The 10,950-nt window shown below is 41.6% G+C and overlaps 1 protein-coding gene across 1 annotated transcript in view; it reads right to left on the bottom strand.

The window, feature by feature from the left end:
* LOC310865894 (uncharacterized protein) overlaps window positions 1-10,950 on the bottom strand; it is a gene marked incomplete at its 5' end in the record, with an annotated part of 58,775 nt that overhangs the window by 2,720 nt on the left and 45,105 nt on the right. Inside the window, 4 exons of the mRNA XM_083775098.1 lie at window positions 4,618-4,776; window positions 4,974-5,147; window positions 7,424-7,597; window positions 10,294-10,467. Coding sequence (XP_083631224.1) covers window positions 4,618-4,776; window positions 4,974-5,147; window positions 7,424-7,597; window positions 10,294-10,467 — 681 coding nt within the window. The remainder of the gene's footprint in view (window positions 1-4,617; window positions 4,777-4,973; window positions 5,148-7,423; window positions 7,598-10,293; window positions 10,468-10,950) is intronic.

The raw sequence follows: 10,950 nt of genomic DNA, 5'->3' as shown, positions 1-10,950 counted from the left end.
TTCATTCCACAGTGTAGACGCTACAACGGGAAATGACCTATTCCCCCCCGGGCGGGATTTCAGCTTTGATTTAGGGATCTTGAGAAGTGACTGGTCAGTCGACCTCAGGGCCCTTGTCGATACTTTGGGAGCTACAAGTTCCGATATATAGACTGGTGCCAACTAAATGATGGAGAGTTGGTAACAAAGTGGACCCTTACAGATCTTTAACTCTAGAGACCCTCCCGGGTGCATTTGGTTTCATTTTACGCTCTCAAGAGTTAAATTACTGTTAAACATCTGCATTAAGTCTGTCAAGAACCCACAGAATTATCTGTATTTGGCTGCGGACCCCCATCTGAAAATATGTTGTTTTAGGGTTACCACAGAAGCAAAGATTTGAGTGAAAATGTTCGTTCTGAAATAATATATATATTCAAAGATTTTGTGCCGCATTCTAATGATTTTAAAAATAGCAACAAAAAAAAAAGCAAAAATAGCTCATATAGTGCGGCACTATAGCCGCGCTATGAGCTTGTAGATCTGCTAATTTTCAATAGATAAAGTATAACAATGCTTAAATCACCAACAGGGATACTTTTAATTGGTTTCATATTTGTAAAGCCCACACACAGACGTACACAGTGTTCAATAGCACTGATATATTGCAGAAAAAAGAAAAACAGAGATAGGTTTGCATCCGACATACTAAAATATGTACACCCAAAACTGCTGAGTCAATCTAAGGTCGCCTTCACACCAGAAAGCATTACTGCGATTAAAACCAATCCTGATGCATTGTCGGAAAGTGCGCTTCGTTTGGCAGGTGTGAAGCCTCATTCGAATCCTAATCAAAGAACCGCATTCTACTCCGCCAAAAAACGGGGGTTTCTCTTCGCTTCCAATCGCACTTGATTTCGATTCGGTGCAGGTGGGAATGCAATCACATCAAATAAAGGAAATGAAGCAGACAATGTGGCGGATGAATGAGGAGTAAAGTTGGAGACGGAGAAGGGATATTTTACGCAGCGAGATGTCCCGTTACCGTGAATAGACGTGATCGAATGAGGAGGCCGAAAATATGGGCAGATGAGCACATTAACCCCTTTCTGACCTGAGATCAGATTCTAAAAATGTCTTCTACATCCTGACAGTTTTCATTCTGACCTGAGATCAGATTAAAAAAAAAATCTTCTATGTCAATCACTCTTCGATTTTTCAAAAATAGCAGATCTACAAGCTCATAGCGCGCCACCGAGTGGCGCGCTATGAGCTTGTAGATCTGCTATTTTTCAATAGCTAAAGCACGACATGAGTTTTCATTCTGACCTGAGATCAGATAAAAAAATAATGTCTTCTATGTCAGTCGTTCTTTGATTTTTACAAGAATAGCAGACCTACAAGCTCGTAGCGCGCCACTCGGTGGCGCGCTACAAGCTTGTAGATCTGCCATTTCTCAATAGCTAAAGCATAGCATGATGCTAACACCAAAAGGGGTTCACCCATTCTGGGCGGGAACCCCTTTTGGTGTTTTAAGCATTACGTTATACTTTAGCTATTGAAAAATAGCAGATCTACGAGCTTGTAGATCTTCTATCTTTGAAGAATCGTGAAAATGTGGTGCAAATCTTTGAATATATAATCTTTCAGTGGCCAATTTCATATAATTTGGGGTACTTGATATGAAATAGTTTGAGCACCACTGATATACTGTAGAAATATAGGTTTTTCAGAAAACTGTCATGTTTTACAAGACATTTTCTTAATTTCGACATCAGGCCTAAATGGGTTAAGGGGGCTCCAGGTGGTCCAATTCAATCCACTTTATTTATGAAGCACATTTGTATACAACAAGGTTGAAACAAAGTGCTGTACACAAAGAAATACTAAAATATAAAAGAAAACAACAGTACATAAACAGGGCAACATAAGGACACAATGCAGTGGAAGCAGCAACTCTTAATCAGTATGTTCAAATGCCAAGGAGTACAAGTGAGTTTTCAGACGTGATTTAAACACAGACAAGGACTGAGAAGCTCTGCCATGAGGTGGAAGTTCATTCCACAGTGTAGACTCTACAACGGGAAATGACCTATTCCCCCCCCGGGCGGGATTTCAGCTTTGATTTAGGGATCTTGAGAAGTGACTGGTCAGTCGACCTCAGGGCCCTTGTCGATACTTTGGGAGCTACAAGTTCCTATATATAGACTGGTGCCAACTAAATGATGGAGAGTTGGTAACAAAGTGGACCCTTACAGATCTTTAACTCTAGAGACCCTCCCGGGTGCATTTGGTTTCATTTTACGCTCTCAAGAGTTAAATTACTGCATTAAGTCTGTCAAGAACCCACAGAATGATCTGTATTTGGCTGCGGACCCCCATCTGAAAATATGTTGTTTTAGGGATACCACAGAAGCAAAGATTTGAGTGAAAATGTTCGTTCTGAAATAATATATATATTCAAAGATTTTGTGCCGCATTCTAATGATTTTAAAAATAGCAAAAAAATAAAAGCAAAAATAGCTCATATAGTGCGGCACTATAGCCGCGCTATGAGCTTGTAGATCTGCTAATTTTCAATAGGTAAAGTATAACAATGCTTAAAACACCAACAGGGATACTTTTAATTGGTTTCATATTTGTAAAGCCCACACACAGACGTACAGTGTTCAATAGCACTGATGTATTGCAGAAAAAAGAAAAACAGAGATAGGTTTGCATCCGACATACTAAAATATGTACACCCAAAACTGCTGAGTCAATCTAAGGTCGCCTTCACACCAGAAAGCTTTACTGCGATTAAAACCAATCATGATGCATTGTCGGAAAGTGCGCTTCGTTTGGCAGGTGTGAAGCCTCATTCGAATCCTAATCAAAGAACCGCATTCTACTCCGCCAAAAAACGGGGGTTTCTCTTCACTTCCAATCGCACTTGATTTCGATTCGGTGCAGGTGGGAATGCAATCACATCAAATAAAGGAAATGAAGCAGACAATGTGGCAGATGAATGAGGAGTAAAGTTGGAGACGGAGAAGGGATGTTTACGCAGCGAGATGTCCCGTTACCGTGAATAGACGTGATCGAATGAGGAGGCCGGAAATATGGGCAGATGAGCACATTAACCCATTCTGACCTGAGATCAGATTCTAAAAATGTCTTCTACATCCTGACAGTTTTCATTCTGACCTGAGATCAGATTAAAAAAAAAAGTCTTCTATGTCAATCACTCTTCGATTTTTCAAAAATAGCAGACCTACAAGCTCGTAGCGCGCCACTCGGTAGCGCGCCACTCGGTGGCGCGCTATGAGCTTGTAGATCTGCTATTTTTCAATAGCTAAAGCACGACATGAGTTTTCATTCTGACCTGAGATCAGATAAAAAAATAATGTCTTCTATGTCAGTCGCTCTTCGATTTTTCAAAAATAGCAGACCTACAAGCTCGTAGCGCGCCACTCGGTGGCGCGCTATGAGCTTGTAGATCTGCTATTTTTCAATAGCTAAAGCACGACATGATGCTAACACCAAAATGGGTTCCCGCCCAAAATGGGTTAAGGAAACGCATAAAAACACCGCAGTGTACAGAGTAGTCTGTCTGTCTGTCTGTCTGTCTGTCTGTCTGTCTGTCTGTCTGTCTGTCTGTCTGTCTGTCTGTCTGTCTGTAAACATGGAGGGCTGTCACTGTGTGCGGGGATCCAAGTGCTGGAGACTTTCTTCATCTTGTTTAAATATAAATACTGCAAAATTAAACACATGCTTAAGCATGATCTATAAACTGTATAGCTAACATGGCATGCATTGAAGCATACTAATTTAATATGATGATCGGATAGCCTAATCTATAAGTGTAGATTATAAACTAATTAAGGATCATTTTGCGCCATCTCCATGTGCCTCGGCCATGTGCCCGCAAAATAACAGTCAGTTTGTGGCACACGCGCACGCGCACGTACGCACGAACGCACACACAGTTAGTCCATTCCCCGACGACTTCTCTGCCCATTCGCAGCGACTCTACCAGGGTTATTTAATCCATTAATAAAATGTGCCCAGCGATTTATAAACACGGAGCACTTTTACCGACGGACCGGATGTTGCTGTAGCAGCTAAATGTAGCCAAAACACTCTAAACACGATTCTATCGCGACTAGCGACTGGACAGCGGGGGCCCGTCTAACACATCATCTTTTCTTAGAATTAGACGGAATGATTTAGATCGCGAGTTAGAGTATGTTGCGCAACATAGAGGATTGCGCAACAAGCGCTCCTAGGCTGTAGAGCGATGCGACCGGTTTTGAGATCATTAATCTCTGTCGTTTTGATCAATCTCCGTCTCAAGCACCAGACCGTACTAAGTACCAGGACGGAGATCTCCGTCATGACTGATTGGAGCAGAGTGGATTCAGAGGCGGGGCTACTTGGCCAGTAGAAAACAGCAACATGCATGTGTCTCAGACTCTCAACCTCTTTCAAACTTCACAGTGCATTGCGTAAATCTCACGTTAATTAAATTAACGCCGTTAAAAGGAATTTGTGTTGACGCGCGATTAACATGTTACTAATACTTTGACAGCCTTAGAAAAAATAAAATAAAAACATATTTTTAACCAAGATGGATGGACACAGTCCAAGTCGACTCACTTGACAGTCTCCAGTCCAGCAGAGAGCAGCGTCTGCTCAGCATCTCCTCCTGGGTGGTTACGGCTGAGGTCCACATGCTTCAGATGGGAGGAGGGGTTGAGTTTTACAGCTGAAGCCAGAGAAGAACAGCCTTTCTCTGTGATCGCACAGCCTGACAACCTGCAGAGATATCCACACTTTAACAAACTGCTGTTGATGCTCCAGTACAGAGAAAACTATATTTACCTCAGAGTCTGCAGTACAGATCCACACAGAATAAAACTCTATTTACCTCAGAGTCTGCAGTACAGATCCACACAGAATAAAACTCTATTTACCTCAGAGTCTGCAGTACAGATCCACACAGAATAATTTACCTCAGAGTCTGCAGGTGACAATGTGGACTCTTCACTCCGGCACATAGAAGCTCAATTCCAGAGTCCTGCAGGTTGTTCAAAGTCAGGTCTAATTCTCTCAAATGGGAAGGATTGGAGGAGAGAGCCGAGGCCAGAACATCACAGCTTCTCTCCGACAACCAGCAGTTCTTCAGACTAAATGAAGAATACAACCAGATGAGAGGGGGGGGGGGAAAGAAAGAAAGAAAGAAAGAAAGAAAGAAAGAAAGAAAGAAAGAAAGAAAGAAAGAAAGAAAGAAAGAAAGAAAGAAAGAAAGAAAGAAAGAAAGAAAGAAAGAGAGAAAGAGAGAGATATTTTAAGACGAATAAAATACATATTCCTGCCATACAAGTTCATGTTTAGAACGTTTTGTGCATTTTGATCAAACTGTCGGGGGCTGACCAGCCTGCACGGGGGCTTACTGACATCTAGTTACGCCCCTGATACCAATTAAGAATTAACATTGATATAAATATCATTCAAAACTAGGGGATGACACTGACGGAACACATTCAACCACTCATAGGCCCTCATTTATCAATCGAGTGTAAAATCTGCCACAGATTCGAGAGCAGGTTTCGTAGTACACCCACGTCGCCACGGCATTTATAAAGTGATCGCAAACAGCTGATCCTTCCTTAATTTCGTTCTCACGTTAATAAATGTCACGGCTGAATTTGATCTGGCACGCCCTAAGAACTCAAGCCTCGCCCTCGTTTTTGCGACCTGAACCACTGCTATACGATCTGGAAACCATGGTTACCGTGCCTTTCTGCCCGCCTCAAGTCACCCCCCTCTCTCATACACACACACACACACACACACACACACACACACACACACACACACACACACACACACACACACACACACACACACACAACTTGCAAGCCCAACTACCTGGTGTGTTGTTAAATAAATAAACAACGAACACCTGCATGAATTAAATAGTATTGTAGGCCTACCCTGTCTGTTTCCCTCTCACTTCGCTTGACTTGCTGTCATGTCCACGCACGCACGCACCTACATGACACATCGACATCGCATCGCCATGAATGGAATACGTTTGGGCTGGCCTATATTCATTTTACCCATTCGTTCGCAGTGCACGGCGAAGGCGTGAGACTGCGCACTGCTGTGATATTAAAGTCCTGTGGGTGAGTGTCAGTGATGCCTGCATGAGAGATAGGCTATCATGTCGTCAAGGCAGTCATAATCAACGTTTATGTAGTGATTTGATCATTGATGAACGAATCATAAACATATGGATGAAGGCTTGCTTGCATGTGTGCTGGTTATGTGTTGGCGACGCACGCCGCGGTCCCGTCCTCCCCCGACCCCCGAAAATGATCTCGCTTTTATCTGAACTGTCAAAACTGTCAAAACCTGTCTAAGCACTTATTTAAATGGTGAATGATTAAGCCCCTTACGCCTATAGCCTGCTAGTACTTACTACAAATAGGCAAGCTGTATGCTTGTCATTGTCACTTGGAAATAAAGGCGTGCAGTCCATTTATGCCTTTTTTTTATAATATCATAATCACATAGCCTATGCCTCCGCATGCGCTCCAAAATCATCTCACAAGTGCGCTCGCATAACAAGGCCAGATTAAGCAAAAACTAATACATTGTATACATGTTATATTGTTTTTAATTGCGCGATTTTAATTACTTGTAAAGTTGGAAATCTCTCTTTTGTTTTTTACATACACATACCGTTTTATATTAACATTTTAGGAGTGAAAACATATGTTTAAATGCCTGTGACAGCCTCTCAGCTGGTCAAACAATGCTGCTCCGCTGTTCTACGACAGAAGAACAGGTGAGGACAAAGCGTACGACAGCTGCCGAGCAGACGTGGGTTTTGAACGTTGTCACGTTCAATTTCAAGCTTTGCCGGAAATGTTAAATGCCGAAAATGTCGGTAATTTCGGCGTGCGCCCATATTTTGGCGTACGCACGGTTGATAAATGAGGGCCATAGGGTCATCAGAGGTGTTTAGTGTTTAAATCCATTCTGACCTGAGATCAGATTCTAAAAATGTCTTCTACATCCTGACAGTTTTCTGAAAAAGCTATGTTTCTATGTCAGTCGTTCTTCGATTTTTCAAAACTAGCAGACCTACAAGTTCATAGCGCGCCACTATGAGCGCGCGCTATGAGCTTGTAGATCTGCTATTTTTCAATAGTTAAAGCATAACATAATGCTAACACCAAAAGGGGTTCCCGCCCAAAATGGGTTAAATGTAGTATCTCAGCATAAAGACTACATACATTAGTCACTGTATCTTATCAATATTAAGATCAGTGTGAGTTACCATGATATCAAACCGTATCCACACTTCAAATAAAGTACCACCTCCATAATAACTGCATTATAATCACTTACTATAACAGAATGTAACCAAATAAAAATGGTAAAATAATCTGACCTGAGAGTCTCCAGACAACAGTTTGGGCTCTTCAGTGCGGCACAGATGAGATCCACTCCGGAATCCTTCAAGACGTTTCCACTCAAGTCCAGTTCCCTCAAATGGGACGGATTGGAGCTGAGAGCTGAAGCCACAACTTCAACGTGTTCCTCCTTGAGGTCACAGCCAGCAAGTCTGTAATTACAGATTAAATGTAAAATCAGAGATGATCAAAACAGAACAGACCATGTTCACTGTCAAAGAGGTTCCCTGTGGAGCTGTCTGAAATGTGTGTGTGTTTGGATACTATTCTGGCTAATATATAAGCAAATAAGAGGCATATTGAATTTATATGTGCTCATACCTTTCCACTGTTTTCATTTGATTGGAATACAAAAAATAAATAATGAAAATAACAACTCGCTGCTGTTGCTCCACTCTGACAGTGAAGAAATGTTCTGTCAACAGATGAACAGCCTGTACGACCACATGACATTTGTTAAATATTTTGGTTTCCTCTGTGAACGCTAAGCAGACCTAATGCAACAATGCAAACATTTGGTCCTTGATCCAGACCTTGTAAGCAAACGTTAGGTGTGAAAGGAACCTAAAAGATCTTCAATCTAGTTCTTCAGACATTAGCAGGATGTCAGTAAGAACAGAGAAGTGGAAGATAGATGGAAATCGTGGAACTTACATTTAAATGTATTAAGTAACGTTTGAACGTAATGACCAAGCTCATTGTTTAAAAGACCATCCTCTGTACACCCCTTCACTAATGGTACGGTCCATTTCTCATTTGGTATAGTCTGTTTTCATTGTAGAATAACTAATGAGGACACTGGTAAATAGTACACACACACACACACACACACACACACACACACACACAATGAATGAATCATTCATGCATTCATAAATATTAAGTGAGTCTCACTGAACTGAAATTATGTTCTCATTTGTCACAATGACAATGTGTACATGTGTTTATTTTTATTTTGAATGAATGAATGAATGAAAGCTGCTCTAACATGATTATATTCTTATAACTACTAACCTGGCCGTTTTGCAGTTCCTCACAGCTGGGACCAGTCTCTGTCGCATTTATAAAGTGATCGCAAACAGCTGATCCTTCCTTAATTTCGTTCTCACGTTAATAAATGTCACGGCTGAATTTGATCTGGCACGCCCTAAGAACTCAAGCCTCGCCCTCGTTTTTGCGACCTGAACCACTGCTATACGATCTGGAAACCATGGTTACCGTGCCTTTCTGCCCGCCTCAAGTCACCCCCCTCTCTCATACACACACACACACACACACACACACACACACACACACACACACACGCAACTTGCAAGCCCAACTACCTGGTGTGTTGTTAAATAAATAAACAACGAACACCTGCATGAATTAAATAGTATTGTAGGCCTACCCTGTCTGTTTCCCTCTCACTTCGCTTGACTTGCTGTCATGTCCACGCACGCACGCACCTACATGACACATCGACATCGCATCGCCATGAATGGAATACGTTTGGGCTGGCCTATATTCATTTTACCCATTCGTTCGCAGTGCACGGCGAAGGCGTGAGACTGCGCACTGCTGTGATATTAAAGTCCTGTGGGTGAGTGTCAGTGATGCCTGCATGAGAGATAGGCTATCATGTCGTCAAGGCAGTCATAATCAACGTTTATGTAGTGATTTGATCATTGATGAACGAATCATAAACATATGGATGAAGGCTTGCTTGCATGTGTGCTGGTTATGTGTTGGCGACGCACGCCGCGGTCCCGTCCTCCCCCGACCCCCGAAAATGATCTCGCTTTTATCTGAACTGTCAAAACTGTCAAAACCTGTCTAAGCACTTATTTAAATGGTGAATGATTAAGCCCCTTACGCCTATAGCCTGCTAGTACTTACTACAAATAGGCAAGCTGTATGCTTGTCATTGTCACTTGGAAATAAAGGCGTGCAGTCCATTTATGCCTTTTTTTTATAATATCATAATCACATAGCCTATGCCTCCGCATGCGCTCCAAAATCATCTCACAAGTGCGCTCGCATAACAAGGCCAGATTAAGCAAAAACTAATACATTGTATACATGTTATATTGTTTTTAATTGCGCGATTTTAATTACTTGTAAAGTTGGAAATCTCTCTTTTGTTTTTTACATACACATACCGTTTTATATTAACATTTTAGGAGTGAAAACATATGTTTAAATGCCTGTGACAGCCTCTCAGCTGGTCAAACAATGCTGCTCCGCTGTTCTACGACAGAAGAACAGGTGAGGACAAAGCGTACGACAGCTGCCGAGCAGACGTGGGTTTTGAACGTTGTCACGTTCAATTTCAAGCTTTGCCGGAAATGTTAAATGCCGAAAATGTCGGTAATTTCGGCGTGCGCCCATATTTTGGCGTACGCACGGTTGATAAATGAGGGTCATCAGAGGTGTTTAGTGTTTAAATCCATTCTGACCTGAGATCAGATTCTAAAAATGTCTTCTACATCCTGACAGTTTTCTGAAAAAGCTATGTTTCTATGTCAGTCGTTCTTCGATTTTTCAAAACTAGCAGACCTACAAGTTCATAGCGCGCCACTATGAGCGCGCGCTATGAGCTTGTAGATCTGCTATTTTTCAATAGTTAAAGCATAACATAATGCTAACACCAAAAGGGGTTCCCGCCCAAAATGGGTTAAATGTAGTATCTCAGCATAAAGACTACATACATTAGTCACTGTATCTTATCAATATTAAGATCAGTGTGAGTTACCATGATATCAAACCGTATCCACACTTCAAATAAAGTACCACCTCCATAATAACTGCATTATAATCACTTACTATAACAGAATGTAACCAAATAAAAATGGTAAAATAATCTGACCTGAGAGTCTCCAGACAACAGTTTGGGCTCTTCAGTGCGGCACAGATGAGATCCACTCCGGAATCCTTCAAGACGTTTCCACTCAAGTCCAGTTCCCTCAAATGGGACGGATTGGAGCTGAGAGCTGAAGCCACAACTTCAACGTGTTCCTCCTTGAGGTCACAGCCAGCAAGTCTGTAATTACAGATTAAATGTAAAATCAGAGATGATCAAAACAGAACAGACCATGTTCACTGTCAAAGAGGTTCCCTGTGGAGCTGTCTGAAATGTGTGTGTGTTTGGATACTATTCTGGCTAATATATAAGCAAATAAGAGGCATATTGAATTTATATGTGCTCATACCTTTCCACTGTTTTCATTTGATTGGAATACAAAAAATAAATAATGAAAATAACAACTCGCTGCTGTTGCTCCACTCTGACAGTGAAGAAATGTTCTGTCAACAGATGAACAGCCTGTACGACCACATGACATTTGTTAAATATTTTGGTTTCCTCTGTGAACGCTAAGCAGACCTAATGCAACAATGCAAACATTTGGTCCTTGATCCAGACCTTGTAAGCAAACGTTAGGTGTGAAAGGAACCTAAAAGATCTTCAATCTAGTTCTTCAGACATTAGCAGGATGTCAGTAAGAACAGAGAAGTGGAAGATAGA

Source organism: Protomyctophum parallelum (genome assembly GCF_964188405.1).
Source record: "Protomyctophum parallelum genome assembly, chromosome: 10".
In the NCBI taxonomy this organism is placed as follows: Eukaryota; Metazoa; Chordata; class Actinopteri; order Myctophiformes; family Myctophidae; genus Protomyctophum; species Protomyctophum parallelum.
Note: the sequence above shows the minus strand (reverse complement) of the source record. Positions and strands in the feature narration are given on the sequence as shown.